The 23,277-nt window shown below is 38.2% G+C and overlaps 1 protein-coding gene across 1 annotated transcript in view; it reads right to left on the bottom strand.

Annotated features, from left to right (window-relative positions):
- The window catches only part of LOC124144027 (aminopeptidase NAALADL1-like), a 62,465-nt gene extending 39,408 nt beyond the window's left edge, over positions 1 to 23,057 (bottom strand). Inside the window, exon 1 of the mRNA XM_046513238.2 lies at positions 22,597 to 23,057. Coding sequence (XP_046369194.2) covers positions 22,597 to 22,952 — 356 coding nt within the window. The 5' untranslated portion in view covers positions 22,953 to 23,057. The remainder of the gene's footprint in view (positions 1 to 22,596) is intronic.
- Positions 23,058 to 23,277: the final 220 nt, after the last annotated feature.

The raw sequence follows: 23,277 nt of genomic DNA, 5'->3' as shown, positions 1-23,277 counted from the left end.
GACCTAAGGACCATTACAAAGATATCAAGTTATCCACGGTCCAGAATATACCAAGTTATCCAATGTTATCCAATCGGAAAGCTGCAATCAGACCAAAGTGCTGATAAAATCTATAGAGACCCAACATATTAAGCAAGATGTTGGGCAAATAAAGTTTCTGCTTTCAAGTCTTAAGTGTCTGATGTCACTTATCAATGCTCCATTAAACATGGACCAGATTTCCCACATTCCCACAACAGAGGGTGTCTCATGAAAGTCAGAGCATGAAAAGCATGACAAAAAGCATGACAAACATGGCCATACTACATCTTGTCTTTCTGTTATTGAAGACAGTCTCCTGTAATCCTGCACCACAAATAAATCTCTACATGTCTTGACAATGACATCTCATTACAGCATCAGTTGCCAGGAAAACATTATTACTCCAGCCCCAGGGCATCTGACAAAGTACACACTATCCCATCAAATTACCCCCAACCTACCCTCCACATCAAAGGTAATTGAGGATTAAAAAGAAAGGCATCATTTAAAAGTCATCACTTAAATGTTTGTAATTCCATTGTGAAATATATGACTCATTGTTAAGCCCTAAATCTGTTATGCCAGTTGAACAAAGCTACAACATACAAAGGAAGTGGATATGTTCAAAGATACTATTGTCCTGACAACAAAGCAGAAAACACACATCTCTACAACATCATTACCCAAGTGGGTCAGAGTTGTGCCAGAGCGTCACTTGATCTCGGTGATGGTGTATTGAGGGTAGGTGTTGACAGACGGAAACCAATCTTTTATTCTAAGTAGGTCTGAACGACACTCGGGTCTATGGTGAAGTGATACGGCTTTGTTGATATTCAGAGTGTGACCACGAGAAGCTAGTCTAATAAGCCACAATGAAACTGACTCACAAGCAAGGCAATAAGGAATGAATGGGTAAAAAGGTCATTTGGCCAACATCATAGGTTCGAAATTTTCCCCCGACCTCTTGAATCTTGCTTTACAAACCTGCCAACTCTCATAATTGAAATGTGAAGAAAGGAAAATATTCAAAAATGTAACTAAAACATATTTACTGCTGTCAATATACGTATAAAATACTATAAATTGAAATGTTTTGAAATTTATCTTTAAACCTTCTGCCCAACTTTAATTTTTATTGTGGTTTTTTTTCGACCTTACTTAACATTTTGAGGATATAAAACATAACATTTGAAATTGGATTTATTAGTTTTGATTTTGGGACCAAAGATCCATGAACCAAAATAAAAAAAAGTCTAGCCGAAGTGTGAATAGTAAGCACTCCTTATCACCTTATCGTAACCCTGATGTGGACAAGTTAATGTTTAAGGGTTCCAAGAGTGAGTGAGTATGGTTTTACGCCGCTTTTCGCAATGTTCCATCAACATCACGGCGGGGGACACCAGAAATGGGCTTCACACATTGTACGTATGGGGGGAATTGAACCTGGGTTTCCGTCATGACGAGCGAACGCTTTAACCACTAGGCTACCCCACAATCCCGGGTTCCAAGATGCAATTACAACAGAAGCACAAGGATCCCCCTGTACACTCACAAAATATATTATCACTTCCAATGTCATATTTTTTGTTTATTGCTAAGCGCCACCTTCGGCAATAGTCCAGCTGTATGATGGTGGCCTGGAAAAAAATAAACCTGTACCAGAGAGTTACCATTTCAAGTTGTTTAACGCTGTACTCGGCAATGTTCCAGCTATATGACATCATGAGCATCGATCCACGCAAATTGGACATGAGCATCATCCAACGCTGTCAGTGCACGACAATGACACGCAGTCAACCACATCACAGAGTCGGATATCCCAATCCATTTAACCACTTAGTGCAAGCAGAGGTTGCTGGAGACCAATTCTAAGCCACATCGTGCATCTACTCACAAATAGATTGTCTCTATCACTGTTATATTTTATATTCAATCAATGGGCCTATAACATACAAGACAAGTGAAATAAAACGAGTGAGTGAGTGAGTGAGTGAGTGAGTGAGTGAGTGAGTGAGTGAGTGAGTGAGTGGGTGGGTGGGTGGGTGGGTGGGTGGGTGGGTGAGTGAGTGAGTGAGTGAGTGAGTGAGTGGGTGGGTGGGTGAGTGAGTGAGTGAGTGAGTGAGTGAGTGAGTGAGTGAGTGAGTGAGTGAGTGAGTGAGTGAGTGAGTGGGTGGGTGGGTGGGTGGGTGGGTGGGTGGGTGAGTGAGTGAGTGAGTGAGTGAGTGAGTGAGTGAGTGGGTGGGTGGGTGGGTGGGTGGGTGGGTGGGTGGGTGAGTGAGTGAGTGAGTGAGTGAGTGAGTGAGTGAGGGTGGGTGGGTGGGTGGGTGGGTGAGTGAGTGAGTGAGTGAGTGAGTGAGTGAGTGAGTGAGTGAGTGAGTGAGTGAGTGAGTGATCGAGTGAGTGAGTGATCGAGTGATCGAGTGATTGATCGAGTGAGTGAGTGAGTGAGTGAGTGAGTGAGTGAGTGAGATGTCAGCTTGGTGTTGGAGGAAATCCTCAAGTGATACAGGCCTCAGACATCTACCCACATGAGTATTGCACAGACAAACCTAGAAACAGGATTCGAACCCAGTCATACGTTTCATACATTCCCAAGACACGTCACTCAGCACAGCAAATTGCAGCACGTTAAATGACTCGGCCACCCATGCCCCCTCCCCGAATGATATTTTAAAGTTAAACAGAAGTATATGCTATATACCATGTTGTACAGACCGCTGTCATATAGCTGGAATATTGCTGAGTGCGGCGTTAAACAACAAACAAACAAAAAACCATGTTGTATGGTTTCAAGTATAGACATGAATATAAGATTCACTACAAAAACCATCAGGAGAGTTCCAAGTACCAAAAGAAGTTAATCCTGGGATTTTTCTGGCTTTCCAAACTAAGTGCCCTTGGCAGATACATTTCAGAAAAACATTAATTTGTTCAAATTATCGGAGATTGTCATAAACAGTCCATATTTTCATAAATGTAAGGGAATTTACATATTTCATTCAGTGTACAACTAAACATGAGAGCCTTCTTGTTTAATGATCCTGTTATCAGTGAAATGAAATCATCTCGCCAAAGCAATAACAATAATTATTACCATAATAACATAACTTTGCAAATATATAATTCTAATTTTGAAATTTTTACTGGCAGTTACTTCAGAATTGGGCCTTTGAGCAGGTCCAGAGAAATCACTGAATTGACATGTTTGACTTACCGCACTGATAAAATCAAAATATTTATGAACGACATCAAAGGAAATTGAACATTCCTATCCCAGTAAAGATATCAGACTAGTTCCCCAAGCTTTTACAACACACACTAAACAAGAAGTCATTTCCATCACCTCAGGGACCGCCTCCATGGTCCCGTGGTAGAGCGTCCGCCCGGAGAGTGGAAGATCCGGGGTTCGATCCCCGGCCGCATCATACCAAAAGACGTTAAAAGATGGTACTTGTTGTTACCCTGTCTGGCGCTCGGCATTAAGGGGCTAAAACAAGGACTGGTCGGCTCGGAGTCAGTATACTGTGTCTTAGTGGGGTATTCAGGTTAAACTGCGGCATGGTATCTCAGTGGGTTAGCACTATAAACATGATAAATCAGCATCAGTCCAGACTAGTACAAGCAGCCACACACACAGACACACACACACAGACACACACACAGACACACACGTGCATGCACGCCGCTATACAAGTGCAATAATCTTGAACGCGACGTTAAACCCCATTTCACCTCAGCTCAATTTACAAAGCAGTTAAAATACCCCAACTGCTTAAAATGCCAAAATTACTTTATGTGCATGAAACTACTTGAAATGCTGAGCGATATGTACCTGCCCTTTGGTGGCAGCCCCTCTGTTAGGGATGGGGTCAACTTCAAAGAAACCAACTGCAGTCTACCCTTTGAAGGGAGGACAATAGTATGTCAACACATTGTCTCCTCCCGAACACGGACCCCAAAGTCAGTTAATGAAGCACGTCGGAAAACATTCCCTAACCTGGGTTTCTACAAAGGTCATTGCAAGTAACCAATATAGGATACTACATGACAGACAACTAACTTTAACATCTGTTTACAAAGGAATGAAAGAGGAATAAAACCGTTTATATTTATGTTTGGGATCATAAAATAGGGGGACTCTGTTTGAGAAGAATGTCTACAGGCAGGAGCACAGAGAATGGTTTCAGTTTTATTCAGAAAATAATTTATTGAGCCTTCAAGCAGAAAGTTCATTGCCTTTCCGATTCACCACTGTTATTTTCACAGCATATATTAAACATGTTAAATACTTCCCCTACACATTTTACAAAGGACGAAGTATACGACCCATGGCCATGACAATCAACTATAGTCATATGAGAAAAAGCGGGTTGTTCCTTAACTTCTTTTGAGTAGTATATGATGTAGACCCCTTCAGGGCAACGGGATCTGCTTAATTTGAGAAACGAGGAAAACTTGATATGAAAGTTATCTTATGTATTTATAGGAACGAGAATATCAGGTTTTCAGAAAGAGATGATTTATCGGTTATACTTGAACATGTGCAAGTCCTTGACCTTTGCGGGTTCTTATCCTACGGGGTCAATACATGTTGGTATACCACTAGAGTGTTATGTGCATTGTCTCGGTGGGGTGTTATTCTTCATAACGACCCCTGCACACACTCAATGCGTTGAGGTCAGACAATTCAATTCAGACATGGGAAAAGTAAGTAACAGGATAAGTTGTATACTCTATGTAAGTGTAAGTTGTTTTTTACGCCATTTAGAGCAATGTTCCTTCAAGATAATGGTGGGGGACGCCAGAAATTGGCTTCACACATTGTACAAATATCGGAAACTGAACCCAAATCCTTCAACTTGACAGGCAATCTCTGTCAGCACTAGACTACCTTCACTGCCCCTTTTATGCAAGAAAGAGGGCGTAGTCTAGTGGTTAAGCGTTTGCTCGTCATGCCGAAGATCTAGGTTTGATTTCCGACATGGGTAAAAAAGGAAAAAAGAAAGAGGCGGTTGGGTAGCCTGGTGGTTAAAGTGTTCGTCGTCACGCCGAAGAACCGGGTTTGTTTCCCGACATGGGTACATTTTCTGAAGCCCATTTTTGGTGTCTCCTGGCGTGATATTGCTGGAATATTGCTAAAAGTGGCGTAACACCATACTCACTCACTCACATATGCCAGAAGGAAGGATACTCCGAATACTGTCATAGCGACTGATTTACAACACCCATTGTCTATATGCCTTGAAACATTTAATTGCTGTTATTTATAAGATGCTAATCCTCGGTCGATTAGACAGACGGTCGATGTACACAAAAATGGGGATTAACAAATAGGATTAGCATCTTATAAATAACAGCAATTAAGTGTTTCAAGGTATAAAGATGTCATGGCTCCAGGGTAATGAGCCTTTGCAATTAAATGTTCTTCAGACAATGGGTGTCTTAAATCAGTCGCTATGACAACACTATGCAATACTTTTACTTAATTCACTGTTTGTATCAAAATACATTTATAAGTTTCATGTTTCATCTAATTGCTGCTGAGTATACAGGCATTTGATTGGGTAACCAAGCAATTCTTTTGGCTTTTTCATAAAACAAAACAAAACTAAGGCCATGCCTACTAGTAGACTACTGTTACCTGTTTGAGGGTGGTTGGGTAGCCAAGTGGTTAAAGCATTCGCTCATCATGCCGAAAAACCCAGGTTCAATTCCCGACATCGGTACAATGTGAAAAGCCCATTTCTGGTGTCCCCCGCCGTGATATTGCTGGTATATTGCTAAAAGCGGGGACACCAGAAATGGGCTTCACACATTGTACCTACGTGAGGAATCATACTCACTCACTGTTGCCTGTTTGGCTGATAAATTATTAAATAAATACTCTCTGAAGTTATTGTTGACATAATTTTTCATAAGAGTGAGTGAGTGAGTATGGTTTTATGCTGTTTTTAGCAATATTCCAGCAATATCAAGGCGGGGGACACCAGAATTGGGCTTCACACATTGTACCCATGTCGGGAATCGAACCTGGTTCTTCGGCGTGACGAACAAACGCATTAACCACTAGGCTACCCAACCGCCCCTTTTTTTTTTCTTTTTTTTTTAAGAATTGATGTGAATATGATTTCCATTTATGTAAGTACAAACAAGTACAAATCTACACAAACACAAAAAATAGAAGCCAATTCTTAAATGTAACCATGTCAGAGTGTGTGAGTGAGTTGGGTTTAACGCCGCTTTTAACAGTATTCCAGTTATATCACGGCATGTCAGCTTAATGTGGGAGGAAAGACCGAAGTGAAGCAGGTCTCAGACGTTTACCACTTCGGTGAAACCCACGAGCACGGGTATGGTGCTGACAAACCTAGAAACATAATTGGGGCAAACCGGGATTCGAACCCACAATCATAGAACCATGTGAGGAAAAACGGAAAACTCATAAATCAAGCACAAGGTTAAGCCCGTGTACATGTTCTGTGTGTATCTACCATCTAGGTATTACTTCCCCCAGTGTACAACAGTTGAACACAGTCTGTAAATATCAGCAAATAATACCTCAATTACTGTTAAGCTTCTTACCAGATCAGCCCACTTCTTGTGATACTGTACATTAACAATACAGTCCGCTTAGTAAATATATGGCTGGCATTGTGGCCAGTATTCATCCAGCTAGGCGTTATTGCCTGTCTGCTGGTACTCCATGGTAAATACAGCGTATACAGGACTACTGTATACACAGCGTATACATACAGCGGCTTCATGTGTAAGCTCCTCACACTGTTATTAATACCTCACCAACAGTGTTGAAAGTTTATTATATATCAGCATGCCGGGCATAATATATAGCTGATAGGAGGCCTGATATTGTATAGCTGATAGGAGGCTTCATATTGCATAGTTGATAGTGGGCCTCATATTGTATAGTTGATAGTCGGCCTCATATTGTATAGTTGATAGATCGGAAGATCGCACAACTCACCGTTATTAACAGCAACCACGGTCCGAATACCGCTATTGATACCTTGAAACGAACTTTAGTTGACAGAGAATGGATACATATATCATAAATGACATACTTTGACTCGTTAAAAGTCATATTTGTTTTTGTTTGACGATTCTATGTCAACATGAAATTCTCGCGATCACGCGATCATGTGCGCGTGAGCCTTGACGGTGACTGGTCAGATTGGTTCCATGTAAAAAATAATACCCAGGAATAGCGATCAGCTGCTTCGCTTAGGGTTATTATTATTTTAAATATGTTTAGTAAAGGCTGCATATAATTAAGAAAATAATGGAATATATTATTCCTGATAATTTCAGATACAATTTTTGCCGATCCTTGGATTAAAAATCCTATAAAGTTATATCATTGGGCGTGTCTTGACCGAATCACCGGTCGATTCCAAGAAAACGTGTGTACAGCTGATTGCTGTTTCCGGCTTAGTTTACGAGACAATACACAAGGTAATCTTAATCCCTGGATATAAAACAATGCCTAGCAGAACAATAAATACTATTTAATCGGTAAATAAACATGTCTGGTGATTTTTTATCTCAATTCGAAATTTGTACTGACGAAGTTTCTCATCACCCGTTTGTTTGCCGGACTTCGCTGAAGGGGTACGGTGTAATTTTTTTCTGCGCATAATATTCAAATTTCTTTTTTTTCAAAATATTGAACCCGCTAGAGGGGGGTGCACATTATACACGGGTGCGCACTATACTCAAGAAAATACGGTAGTTGATAGTGGGCCTCATAATGCATTACCGATTTTCTATGATTGGTTGGAAAATTGGGGGAAAAAAACATTATTTTGTTTGTAATTAAATCAAAATTAGGAAATTCTTTTTTAATCATTTTCCTATAGGAACTTTTCAGAAATAACATTGTATTCCAACATTTCATTCTGTGCAGAAATGTCAAACAAAGCATTAAGTTTTTTCTTCTACTGGTCATGTCACCTCTCCAAAGCCATATAACGTTAGTTATTTGTGATGGGACGATACATCGATGCATATTTAACTTCCCGACACAAGTATCGATCACAGTCGCCAAAATAAAAATCATACATACCTTAAATGTTTACTTTAATGGCTCTTACACCAAACACTAATTAGTAGTGAAATTTAGTGGTGAAAAAGTAAATATTTTCAGGCATTGCACCATACTTGACACTGCCAACTGTAAATCGTCACTGTGCCAGGTATTTGACTAACTTGTCTATGAAAAAGATGGCTTAGGCACAACAGACAAGATCACATGCAAGTATCGTGATACGTATCGGATCGTGAACAAGGTAGGGGCGGTCAGGTAGCCTAGTGGTTAAAGCGTTTCCTCGTCACGCCGAGGACCCGGGGTCGATTCCCGAAATGGGTACAATGTGTGAAGCCCATTTCTGGTGTCCCCCGCTGTGATATTGCTGAAATATTGCTAAAAGCGGCGTAAAACCATACTCACTCACTCACTCGTGAACAAGGTATCATGATACGTATCGGATCGCACAGTTGGTGTATTGTCCCAGCCCTATTTCTTATAGCAATATTACATGAACTGGGAAATTTTCACTGACATATCCTGCGACCTAATACTGACCTGTGGCAGGTAAAGATTAAAACCTGAAATGCCATTAATAAATCATGTTGAATACCATCCTCAAACACAACACAATACAACCATCAGACCCGTGAAGATCCGGGGTAGAATACATCTTCAGCAACCCATGCTTGCCGTAAATGGCGACTATGCTTGTCGTAAAAGGTGACTAACGGGATCGGGTGGTCAGGCTCGCTGACTTGGTTGATGCATGTCATCGATCCCAATTGCGTGGATCAATGCTCATGATATTAATCACTGGATTGTCTGGTCCAGACTCGATTATTTACAGACCGCCATCATATAGCTGGAATATTGCTGCGTGCGGTGTTAAACAACAAACCAACCAACCAACCAATACAACCATCATACACACCACCGCTTATCCTACAGGTAAATATCATCACCAACCACACAAAATAACCTGGAGACATAAAACTAATGGATCCTAATCACCGTAATAACCCTACGGTGATGTAAGCAACGCTGGAGGAAACGTTCCATCACAGCACAACTAAATTATCTCATCACAAAATCCATACTCCCTCAAACTGATTAGTCATATTAATAACCAACAGATTTAACGCATCAAAGAGTCGACAAATAAGCTTTGAAAATGATCGGGATAAAAAACATGATTTTGTGCATTAGCGCTGAAATTGATCAATGATGTAAGTCGACAGTCTTGACAAGCCTCTATGGAGTGGCTACGAAAAGTGCACCGATTACATGTCAGATTGGGTGATGTGCAACCATGATGTCACATGTAATACGAATACTGGGTTTGATTTATCATGATTACCGCTCAGAAAAGACAGTCGAGCAATGAAACAAAAAAAAATTCCCTTCATGTCTGACTTAATCATGGGGAAGGGTTGCCATTTTGAAATCTGCTTTTGCACCCATTCAATGTCAATGTACTAGTTTCCTACAACCAGCAATGTTGAAATCAATGAACAATATGAAAGCAAGGATGACATCAAATACTTGATTGTGTATTGTCTATTAACCTTAAACTTCTTGGAAGTTTATTAAGTACATTACACAATCCCAAGGGAAAATCTGATATTTGTGATATGAAATCAATCCGCACTTAGATGAAAGGAATGATGGTTTTGGTGCAATATTGCTTTTTGTTTAATAGCATCTTGTTTTAGGATGCACGATGATTCGGACCAAATGCCTTTCAAACTCTGTTTTGATGTAGAAAAAACAACTGCTTTGAAGCAATATACTGAGTATTGACATAAGAAGACTTTGCAAATGAACAAACGTCTATTCTTTAGTACTGATATTGGATGACTGGACATGAGTGAATTTTGTCAACATTATCATGATTATCAATTTCCAAATATCTGACACCTGATAACTGTTGGACAAAGGACAGGTTATAATGAACAAATTGCTTGATTTCATCATCGACACACTGCCTCACATTGTTTTATTGTCAATACATCAAGAGTATCACTGACTGTATTCCCTTCTTCGTTTTGCCTTATATATATATATTTACTTGGTTTATGAGACTGACAAAAAAAGACCTGAAATTAAAAGAAAAATGACAGACAAAAAATGTTTATGCAGGCTGTTTTACAATCAGGTGAAATGAAAAAAAATGATATTTTGTTACCACTGTGCATAAGAAATGGTGAATAATACATTTTAAGATGTTTATTCTGGCAAAAAAACCAATCAATTATATTTTGGTATCATTTCGGTATCATAATTCTGTGATGTTGTGACCTACAAGTTTGTTCTTCATCCATTAGTTGCAGTTAGTCGCCTGTCGTATGTGTGTTGGTCGTCCTTCAGAAAAATGGCGGCAAATAAATCGGAACCAAACTTTTGGGGTGTTTTTTTTAATCTTCACTAAGGTAAAGAGAACAAAGCAGCAATTTCATTAATTCATTCAAAGGCAAATGTAACTTTTGGCTCCCTGTATTAAGCCTTGGCTCCTTGAAATTCTATTTGGCTCCTTAAAAAAATGAAAAGGAGCCAGGTGGCGTCTTGTGAAAAAAGTTTACTTTGAGGCCTGATACAAAGTCCAACCAAACATGCAAGTTACCCAATCCACACAACCAAATGATACCCAGAAACCAATACGTCTCTGTGCAAACACAAATATGACTCCAATCTCTACAATCTGGCTCAACATGGAAAACAATCACGGAACATCAACTACAAGGAAACTATGACGTGCTCACCAGCATACTACGGAGTGACCTCCAGGCCGAGATGACCTTCACATTATGAAGATGTCAGACCAGTGCTAAGTGGGTGCAGGTGTTTTAATGGCCATGACGTGATATTTGAAGTTGTTTATGGCCTCTCCTTTCCCATTCTGCGACAGGTCCCTGCTGGTTCCTCGTGTTAGACAACTCATAAACTAGGTAGGATGCGAAAATAAAGCAAGTACTATTGAAAGTCAAGAAGAATTTCAGAGCTACTTCTTGGCCCTTCAGAGCTACAGATAAGCTGCGTCTTTGCGTAAAATACCCAAAAAAACTATTCAAAACCCAATTTCTTTCAATTAACTTGCGTACAGAAACGCATGCATTAAATGAAAAACTTAATTGTTTTAAAAACAGCACACGAAAAAGCCAGTGAAACTTTTCCAGCAGGTGTACAACGGAGCTAATTTCCGAAACACAATTACGAGCTAATTTACTTTCCGAGTCAAGCCTATATTTAGAGCCGTTATATACATCTAAAACATTCTTTCATTTTTTTCAAATCTCAAAATGCTTATTCATTTTAGGAAAACCCAATAAAGTGATGAAAAGATGAGTGGAAAAATATTGGTTACCCAATGAAAAATGTAATAACCCAATCAAAATAGAAACCTTCGAGTAAAAACTCAATTGCTAAAAAAGTTATCTGGAGCTCTGGCCCTGTAACCTTGACCTTGACACTGATTGGGCTGAACATAATTTGACAAGAAACTGGCCCAGTATTTATCGAAGATATGAAACTAAGTGCCCATGGCCAGTAAAGTGGGAAAATAATGCCATATTGTTTTAAAAGTTTTAAAAACTTTGGTTACTGATTAAAAAGGAAGTTTTGTTATACTGTATACCCCACATGTTCAAAGAACAACTACATTAAAGTCCAAGAACCACTGCATTAAAGTCAAAGAACATTGCATTAAAGTCATAGAACCACTGCATTAAAGTCAAAGAACTACTGCATTAAAGTCATAGAACATTGCATTAAAGTCAAAGAACAACTACATTAAAGTCAAAGAACTACTGCATTAAAGTCAAAGAACATTGCATTAAAGTCATAGAACCACTGCATTTAAGTCATCGAACCACTGCATTAAAGTCAAAGAACCACTGCATTAAAGTCAAAGAACATTGCATTAAAGTCATAGAACCACTGCATTAAAGTCAAAGAACAACTGCATTAAAGTCATAGAACCACTGCATTAAAGTCATAGAACCACTGCATTAAAGTCATAGAACCACTGCATTAAAGTCAAAGAACCACTGCATTAAAGTCATAGAACCACTGCATTAATGTCATAGAACCACTGCATTAATGTCATAGAACCACTGCATTAAAGTCATAGGACCACTGCATTAAAGTCATAGAACCACAGCATTAATGTCATAGAACCACTGCATTAAAGTCAAAGAACCACTGCATTAATGTCATAGAACCACTGCATTAATGTCATAGAACCACTGCATTAAAGTCATAGAACCACTGCATTAAAGTCATAGAACCACAGCATTAATGTCATAGAACCACAGCATTAAAGTCAAAGAACCACTGCATTAATCTCACAGAACCACTGCATTAGTCTCACACAACTACTGCATTAATCTCACAGAACCACTGCATTAATCTCACAGAACCACTGCATTAATCTCACAGAACCACGGCATTAATCTCACAGAACCAAAAGGAACAATGAAGTTTATGAAACTGACACAATATTTCTAGTTCTATATTTCATTTTATGGAAGTGATACTACTCTTTTCAGAGAAACATTATAACAACAACTTTTAATAATAATGTACTTTAAATATCATAAAAGCTGTCTTGTCGGATTTGTCTGATGTATCTTGAAAAGTTGGCCTAGCAAATCAATAAACTGAAGCGGCCTTGTACAAATTTAATGAAAACATGTTTTCAGTGCTTACCATGCTTACAGGTCATTTAAAGCAATATATATTGTGAACTAATATATATGCCACAAACTGGTGTAAATCAATACGCTATACATGCACCAAATTCACTGTACGAGTACATCCGAAACAAATAAATATGCTAAAAGAGAATCAATGTGGATTTTAGCACCTGTTGACACCGTCCTCTTTAAAAATCCCAAATTTTATTGTTTTTTTTACACACATGGGTGGTCTTCTGCCTTGGACAATAAACATGTTGTTATTTGAAAGTGACACCTGAACTTTTGACACTTTTGACCATCAGCTGTTGGAACCATTTCCTTCCCTGTTGAAATTCACACACTTTTAAACTGATGGATGTGATTGACAGCTGACAGCTTGGGTTCAGTCGATTTCAACAAACAAAGACATGTGGCTGACCTTTGCAGAGATAAAAATTCAAATCATGCTATGACACTACAGATGTTGCCATGGTAACATGTCCTCCATATGCTGTGATTTAATTAATGTGCACCATTTTGACTTATTTATCGCACATTCAAACTTGGGTCATTATTATATAATTGTGTCTAACCCGTAGCCATGTTAACAGATTAAACCACTTCTGGTATTGTACAGTTGATTAAACCATGACAGGTATTGTATAAATGTTTAAACCATGACTGGTATTTTACAGCTGATTAAACCATGAACAGTATTTTACAGCTGATTAAACCATGAACAGTATTTTACAGCTGATTAAACCCTGAGCTATAATTGTATAGCTGATTAAACCATGACAGGTATTTTACAGCTGATTAAACCATGACAGGTATTTTACAGCTGATTAAACTATGCCTGGTATTATACAACTGATTAAACCATGACAGGTATTTTACAGCTGATTAAACCATGACAGGTATTTTACAGCTGATTAAACCCTGATCTGTAATTGAACAGCTGATTAAACCCTGATCTGTAGTTGTACAGCTGATTAAACCATGGAATGGCACAACTGGTCACATTTCTCAACGCTTGGGGCATATTGAATTCTGAATCTGTTGTTTGTAAACCTGCAGTAATTCTGCACATATCGACTGTCACGTCTTGTCTTACCAGGGCTGTTGTGAAATAGCTGAATAGTAAGGACTCACTCACTCTGAGTAAGGTGAGGTGAAATTGGGTTTAACGTCACGTCAAAGATTATTGCACTTATACAGCGACGTGCATGCATGTGTATGTGTGTGTGTGGCTGCTTGTACTAGTCCGGACTGATGCCGATTTATAGTGCTAGCTCACTGAGATACCATGCCGCAGTTTAACATGAATACCCCACTCAGACACAGTGTACAAACTCCGAGCCAACCAGTCCTTGTTTTAGCCCCTTAATGCCGAGCGCCAGACAGGGTAACAACAAGTACCTTCTTTTAACGTCCTTTTGTATGACCGGGGATCGAACCTGGGCGGACGCTCTACCACAAGACCACGGAGGTGGTCCACTCTGAGTGCTCAATTGGTGACCTACACAGTTACAGTCAAAAGCATGACAAATTACACAAAACACTAGGATTGGTGGTGTTGTATGGAACATTAAGCTAAGAGGGACAGAGTGTTCAAAGATTGAAGTTGTGTGTAGGTATAGGTTGCATTTGTGCAAGTTTATATAGCTAAATCAAGCCCTGGAAAACATTTAATAAATAATGTATATAAAACAGTCAGTTGAAGCTATTTTGCCAGATCAGGCTCGTTTCTCGAAAGAAACGTTGTCTTTTTATTGAGCCATACATATAAACCATGTACATAGCTACCTATCTTCCCGAGGCAAGGAAGTTAACTGACTATAAAAGTCCAGTTTCCTACCTTGCCAAACTAGGCTGGTATTATGGAGTTACATTTTGGCTGGACTAACGAGTCTATGCATAGTCCCATCAAAATCTTGCATCGAAATCGAAATCCGTTTCGTAAACTGACATGCAGATTTCAGTCAATTGCAGGATTTGCAAAGCATGTGCAACGCTGAGTCGTTGTCAACAGATATTAACTAAATCTTTTCATGTTCTTAATCAAGGTGCTCGCATGATTTGATGCACTTCGCGATGTAAGACTTGTTTTATATAGATATAAAATAGATCCTTATTATCGATCAGATCGTTATGACTGGGTGCCACCATTTTGTTTGAAGCAAACGCAAGTGATTCGAGAGATGGAATTTGATTGGTCCATAGGAGAGGCATAGAAGGGTCATAACTCGTAATAGCCACAGGTGGCACTACGATCCAGCCCAGGAATTCCAGCCTAGTTCGGCAAGGGTGGAAACTGGACTTTTAAAGTCAGTTTACTCTCTTGCCTCGGGAAGATAAAAGCTACCTGCTGCACACTGTGACATAGTGTAGTTCCCGTATGTCGCGTGTCAGACACAACAAAAGCACCAGGAAAGCCAGTCACCTCCACATGAAGCTATTTATCTGTGTATTCAGACACTTAGCAAACCATATTGTTCAGTATATACACTAGGGCAAGACTTACTCTAGCGAGAATTAACTTTGACTTGGGTCTCGAGTGTCAATAACAACGATCCTTAAATACGGTTATGTGGTTTAGAAACAGGAACACCATGACAGTTTGAATTTGTAGACTTTTCAGGATTTTTTCATTTCAGAGAGGCTGATTATTTAGAATTTACTGTAAATCATTCAGAAATATGTAATAAATTTAAATAGATTGATATATTCTACGCTCACTCGGTATCAAGCTATACAGTCTGCTGGTCTTTTTGTAATTATTCAATGTTTTGTTTTACATTGAATTAAAGATATTGAATAGTCATATCAAATATTTTCTTTTATAAGTCAGGGATTTATAAACGATTCTCAATTAGGAGACCCTGACACAAATTGGGGGGAAAAAAATCTTTATTTTGATCAAAAAATAGGATTTTATTAAAGTTTATATTTTCTTAACTTCAGAGGTAGGCCTACATCATGTACATGACATTGTATGTAACTGTAATGAATAGGTAACTAAGCATGACAAACTTTTCCTATTTATTCGTCCTGTTATAAGTGAAATACAGGTTATTTCCATAAAACCATAGCATTAATTGGAAAGCTTTTAATTCCATTTTGGGAATAATTTTTAATGACATTTGTTGCGGTCTTAGGGCTGAATATCAGCCTCTGAGCCAGTCTAGATAAATCCATGTAAGAGAAAAATATGGCTTTAAAATACAAAAAAGTAGCTATGTTAAACCCTTCTTTTAAGCAGGCTTAGCAGGAACCCACATGAATTCAAATTTGAAATTCTTTCTGATTTTCTCTTTCCAAGTTCTCGTCTGTGGAATAAGAAGTTCTTAAATAGAAGAATTACCCTCCCCAGGAAACAAACAGCTGGAGAAGAGGCCCTCGCTCATCGGCATTCAAACCAAATTTACACAGACAATATCAAACCCAGCATAGTTTATTTGTTGCCGTGAATACAATATGAAGCCATCATCGAATCCACGGAATTCTGCGTGTCTATTGTGCCAAAACACTCACCCATCAAGATAAGGGGTTGAAGTGTGTTGTCTGTGCTTGGATAAACACTATCCCGCCTCACAGACTAATTTTGTTTGATCTGGGGTAAAGAGAATAAAACGCGATTTGTCTACCCCGAGGATGTGTAAACCTGATGGTATAACCGGATATCTCGTACAGGTTTCGGATGAGCAAGGGGCATATCTGGTATGTTGAGGCAAATATCATACCTTAGCTGATAGATGAAACAATTTGCACAGTTTGCTCGGAAAATGAGGTCTCGAGTATTAAGCCTTTAGCATCCACGGAAGCCTTGATGTTTACTGTTGTAATTAGAAAATATTTGACGACTTGAAGTTGTCTCAAGGAGAGTGGCTTATGCTAACACGAGGGTTGTCTTGTGGTGAAGGTCAGTTTGAGAACACTCCATAATGAAAACACTTACAAGCAGCACGATCAGAGTTATGAAACTATCTTCCTAAAAACTTATCATTGTCTTAAAAAATATCATGTACCGTTTTCGACGTAATAAGCGCCCAGGGCGCTCTCAAAATTAGAAATAGGGGGCTCTTATTAGAATATAATTTTGGTGAGAAAAAAAAACAGAGTTGAAAGATAATACATTTCGTAGTTTATGCTGACAGCCTGAAATGATACAAAAGAAAAGTATATGCGTATCCTACACGACAGATATATTTTCCAGATTTTAATTGCCAATAATTAAGGTGCATATAACACACGAGTGCGTATTATACACGAACAAATAAGTCTTGTGTACATTGATCAATCGGAAGGGGTGCTAATTGGGATTGTTCACTAGCCAATATATTAGCAAATATTGCTGTGGGCGCTTATTAGAGCGGGGCGCTTATTTCGTCGAATACAGTATATCATATTATATAAAAAAAGTTCATGGGTTAATTACCTTCACTCTTAGACACCCATGTTTCAAAGAGTCCATGGAATAATAATTTTATAACTGTACACAGTTTAGATGGGATTAATTCTAGAGTGAGTGAGTGAGTATGGTTTTACGCCGCTTTTAGCAATATTCCAGCAATATCACGGCGGGGGACACCAGAAATGGGCTTCACACATTGTACCCATGTCGGGAATCGAACCCGGGTCTTCGGCGTGATGAGCGAAACGCTTTAACCACTAGGCTACCCGACCGCCCCGATTAATTCTAGAATTGCAACAACATATTTGAATTTGTTCAAAGCATTTCTGTTCGACAACACCATCCTTGGAACAGATAGCTGAAGCTTACCTAGTCAAACATCAAAATAGTTGTAAAGAAAGCAGTATTACCGATTCTAAAAAAAGTAAAACAAATGAACTTAGTGAGAGCATGTCTATGGATATATCGTCAAGGAATGGGCATTTCAGATATGTTGCTATGTGGTATGTATGGAAACTATCTCTGAACTTTGCACAAGAATGTTAAATATTTTGATGGCACAGTTTGTCAAGCAGTTGTCAATACATAGTACATGTAAAACAATGCTAGATCTTGTCAATATACACTTCACATACACATGTTAAAGACACGCAGCGGTTATTTAAAGACTCTTTGTTATTTCTCTGCCCTGACAGTTACCTTATTTGACGTAATAAGCGCCCCGCTCTAATAAGCACCCTCGGCGATATTTGCTAATATATTGGCTAGTGAACAATCCCAATTAGCACCCCTTCCAATTGATCAATGTACACAAGACTTATTTATTCTCGTATAATATGTGTGTTATATGCATCCTTAATCATGGGAAATTAAATTCTGGAAAAATATATCTGTCATATATAAACATTTCAGGCTGTCAGCATATAAACCACGAAATTTACAATTTTTCAATTCTGTTTTTCATCAAAATAATATTCTAATAAGAGCCCCCTATTTCTAATTTTGAGAGCGCCCTGGGTACTTCTTATGTCCAATACGGTATGTAAATAATTTGCATCATGAGACTTGGCGCAAAAGATTCAGTGCAGTCTACCCTTGTTTAAAGAGCAAAACATACAACACTGTTTCTTTTTGTTCTTTTTTAAAACAAAATCTATTTCCACTTGGTACAAGATGACTGATAAACAGGAATTGATAGACTTACAAAATAAGTGCAAAGCAAAACCTTTTTGATAACAACTGCAGCAGTGTGAATATGATCGATATTGTCCAATCTTTTAACAAAGATAGTAATAGAATGAGTGAGTTATTATTGATTAACGCCTATCTTCAGACTTGCAGCTATTCAGGGACATGTAATTGCCAGAATTACTACAGCTAAAAGTAAATAGGCTACTTAGCATTTGATAAGAATATTTTGGAGCACCCAGGTGGGGACTAACCGTGGCATTTGTTGGGAGATGTTGTCGTACTAATAGTATTCGATATCAGTTTCAACATAAAACATCGCCAAAACTATTTCCATAATGTTTTTCTCAGAGCTTTGTCACAGATCAAACTATCTCCAAATCCCAATAAAAAAGGTAAGAAATATACATCGTCAAAAACATTTCCCTCATCAACTTGAAAATTAGTTGTCCTCTATATCTTTTCTCTTAATCACTGTTTATTCACATATCAGAGTAACGAGGCAAAACAAACGGGACTAATTTACCTTCACTTGACTAAAAGGCTTTCAGCGGATGTCATTGTCCTGCAGACTTTAATGATGTGATCAATGGCTGGCTATTAATTACAACCTGAACAAACAATGGACTGAATAACCTATAGACATTTGTCATCATCCAATTACTGCTGAACAAACACTTTACACGCTTTCCAGGAAGTGACACCCAGTTCAATTGAAGCAGGAGCTAATTTCAGGGCATTAATTATAGGACAAGTATATTCATTCCAAATAGGTTTATTCTTAAACCATTGGCAACATGTTTCAAAATTGTGGAGACAATACATTTTATATATATTTTTTTTAAATATATCATGGTCATTTTTTACTTTAAAAGATGACCAAGCTATTATAACATCTTAAATGAGATAGAATTACAAGCCGTTCTTGGTCAAAGAAGAATTTCAGCCCACTGAAAATGTTGATTTTAATGTTTTGGAAACCTACAAAATATTGGCACGAAAATGATCAGACATGTTCAAATGGCTGACATCTTGCATTACCTTTTTGGCTCTCTGACATGATCTCATATATATAAGCATGATAAGTATGGCTTCAGTAAATGAAAAAGGCAGATTTTCTTTTACACTTTAGATACAAATTGAGCTTGAGCACATCTGACCAAGATAAAGTTTTTACTTTTATACTGTTTTTTCCTTCATCGCCAGAAAACACCCGCCTTACAAAACAGGGACTAACCTACATTAGTCTATTTCCAAAAAATATTTAAAAAAGAATTTATAAAATCTTAGGCTTATTTTTCCTCATCACTGGTGTGTTCCAAATGCATTATGAACCTTTGGAAATATCTGATTAACTTTTGGAAATTTCTTTTTTAAAATATTACTTATTCATCATTACAGATGGTAATGTGGGTTACTGCATTATGTACGAAGGTATATACGTATATAGGTATGTAATGTTATATATGTAAATACAAATGTATTTATATACCTTTATCTTGTTACTGAAAGTAGTTTTGCAAATGAATGTCTTTAAGGCCCTGCAAGGCTCTGTGTGAAAAATAAGTCCAACATGTATGTTTATTTATATATATACATGACATTATAATAAACTATATCCTTATTATATTATTTATATAATTATTGTTATTAATTGTTATATATTGGGACCAGTGAAGATCCGGGTTAGAACAGGTCTTCAGCAACCCATTTCGGCGTAAAAGGCGACTATGTTAGTCTTAAGACGCGACTCACGGGATCGATTATGTACAGACCGACGTCATATAGCTGGAATATTGCTGAGTGCGGCTTTAAACAACAAACAAATGTTATATATTGGAGACTGCGCCAGCTGGTAATCCCACAATAGGCTTCTTACAGAACAGAGTATAGGGTTTAACATAATGCTAACACAACTAGCTTATACTTCACATGACGACAGATCACATGGTAAAGAAAATAAATAGGTCTTGTAGCAGATTACGTAAGCAAGACACATATTATCCTTGGATCTATGGGATATGAACCTAATCGGGATTAACCACCTCTCACACAGGTCTATGTTGAAATATTGCTTCTACACTGAGGGCTCTTGTCACAAGGAAACACAGTGTTTGAATTTTAACTCTTCTACGTAAAGTTCAATATAGACTTACAACAGTCTTAGCCCTAAATTCACTTTGTGAAGCCCTACAAGTATCGAAATGCAAACAAATTTGTTTCTTATTTTAACCATCTAAAAACTGGGAAGGTAGATTTTCATTTTTTTACTTCACAAGTGTAAAAAGTGGGTGAGTATGTGTACAATGATGGAAGACACTAAAATAAAAATAAAACTTTTTTCTAAGAGAGTGTTCCCGAGATTTATCTAGGCTGATCAAAAAGCAATATTTGGCCCCAAATCTGCAGCAAATGTCAGCCGAACTTTCCAATTCATGTTTATACAGTTAGAACAAACTGCTTCATCAAGATGGCAACAAGGAAGAAGACACTTAATGCTTAGTTTCACACATCTATCATTGCTTTGAATGCAATGTTAAATATCTCTAAATCTTCCAATAACTCACTGACTACATGAAACCGTTTCCTTGGGACAAATTAGTCATTTATGAAACTACACGACATCAGTCTTGCAGACAATTCTTTTCTGGTTTTTTTTGTCAGACGACATTCTGATAATACATCATCTGGTATGAAATGATCGTCACGCAGACATGACAGGTCAACTTCATCAAACTATGATTGATGTCTTCATAGGCTAAGCTCGGCTTAATTCTGCAAATATACATCACTGTAGGACATTCTGTCACTGTCAGGCTACAATACCTACATTTGTTTCAGGTACTTAGCCAAACTCATTTGAAATATGGACAAGTGACTTAGTGAGTTGGGTTTAACGCCGCTTTTAACAGTATTCCAGTTATATCACGGCGTGTCAGCTTAATGTGGGAGGAAAGCCCGAAGTGATGTAGGTCTCAGACGTTTACCACTTCGGTGAAACCCACAAGCACGGTATGGTGATGACAAACCTAGAAATATTGTCTGGCGAACCGGGATTCAAACCCACAGCAAATTGTGAATTGCAGAGCCTTAGACGACTGGACCGATGCTCAAAAGAAAATAAATAAAAAACTGTATATGACATACCTTTTTTTGGGCCATTAAGCTTATGTCATGGATAAGTGTTTAAGTATAATGATAACCGAGTGTATATAAAGTAGAAATTTTCTTGAGTCTTCCAGAATATATTTTTTTCTTACAAAACCTTTCCGATATCTAGACGAGACAAACAATGTATGTGTAATTTGCCAATTCAAGCAACCATTGAATGCATGTCTATGCCATTATAGATCTTCCTTGGAAAATAACATTCCCTGTCAATAAAGGATGAATTGTCCTTCAAAACATAAAAGCACTTTCATATTCAGAACTTTCATCAAGTAGGCAGTCATCTTAAAATCTTCATTTTAAAGCAGGGTTAAAAGGTTCAGTGAATCGAAACGTGGAAGATTCAATTAAAAGCCTTTATAGTTGTATGAGTCATACATGCGAGTATCGCCATCTGCTCTACAAGTTATCTGAGGTATTTGTCTGGATAGTACATGCAGTTTCAACATCGGTACTGAATTATTTATTTATGTTTAAACTATTAAACAGACTTAGACATGCATGGAAGAGCACGCTCAAACGGGAAACTAACCCTGTCTGTGTAACCGGAGAAATAATACCTAAATATGACAAAGCGAATCAAGATGTTACAATCATTACCGGTTAGGTCATGTTTTCTACTGTCATTTTGCGCAGAAGTAGAAAGGAATTGCTAAATTTACTTGCTAAATTTACCAACTAGGTGGTGAAGTGTCACATGATGTTCTCAAACATGTACAGACATTAACTTGTTATGAAACTTGCAACAATAATTTAATATGTCAATCTTGCAGTTATAAATCTTCACGTATCTTCTATGCCATTGCTTTGACAACTAATGTTCAATGTAATAACCTTTTGAATAATACGACGATGAATCATTCGGAATGTCGCAGAGATAAGAGGACGCACATTGTTGACAGGAGCACGCTACAATGCAGTTCTAGAAATATCAGCAACTTCAATGAGACGAAGTTCAACTAAGTGTTGCAATGTAAAAGCAAGTAAGGCAAAATTATGACACAATGCAAAAATGATCGTTTAGCGTTGTCAAAATCATGACAATTTCTTTTGTTAGCGTGATCTTCCAAATTAAATCAAATGCTTACCTTACGAACTGTCTTATTCGCCCTGGATCCTCGGCAATAAAATACATAATCTTTTCATGAACACTCTCCAATTTTGAATCGTTGAACTTATCTTTGCGGTACGAAGCGCAATCGAAAGTTTGAATCTGTGTAGCGCTGAGGCTCTCTCGGATATAATAGCCGAGGCAAAATCCCAACAGAAACAATATGACGACGGTAACAACTGCCAACACACACGTCCAAAGACTGACACATCGTGGTCGTTTGGAGGGAATACTTTCTGTCGAAGGGTAATCTAATAAGGCATCGCTTCCCGTCTCGTCAATATCGGCGTTCCAAGAGCGATATCGCCTGTAAGACCGATCGGGAGTCGCCATGTTGAGCGTTCACCTACTACCTGTATTGTGAGCGGACTCTTCCTTGGGCGCGTTATGCCCGGCTAATAAAAGCCACCTGCCGCTGATAGCTGAGCGTTCAGGTGTCATTCAACTGACTTCCGTCGTCTGTCACCAGGCGCTTGCGCTCACTCACTGAGTGACATAAGTTGCTAAGCTAGTAGTTCACGGGGATATTATGTCATGAAGTCCTATGATATTGCTCGACAAGTGGTACATATTTGTAGCTGATTACCGGTAATTTGCTATTGGCCGAGTTTACATTGGACGTGCTGTGATCGTGATTTCATACCACGCGAATTACTGT

Source organism: Haliotis rufescens, unplaced genomic scaffold, assembly GCF_023055435.1.
Source record: "Haliotis rufescens isolate VD_foot unplaced genomic scaffold, xgHalRufe1.0.p SCAF_110, whole genome shotgun sequence".
NCBI lineage: Eukaryota > Metazoa > Mollusca > Gastropoda > Lepetellida > Haliotidae > Haliotis > Haliotis rufescens.
Note: the sequence above shows the minus strand (reverse complement) of the source record. Positions and strands in the feature narration are given on the sequence as shown.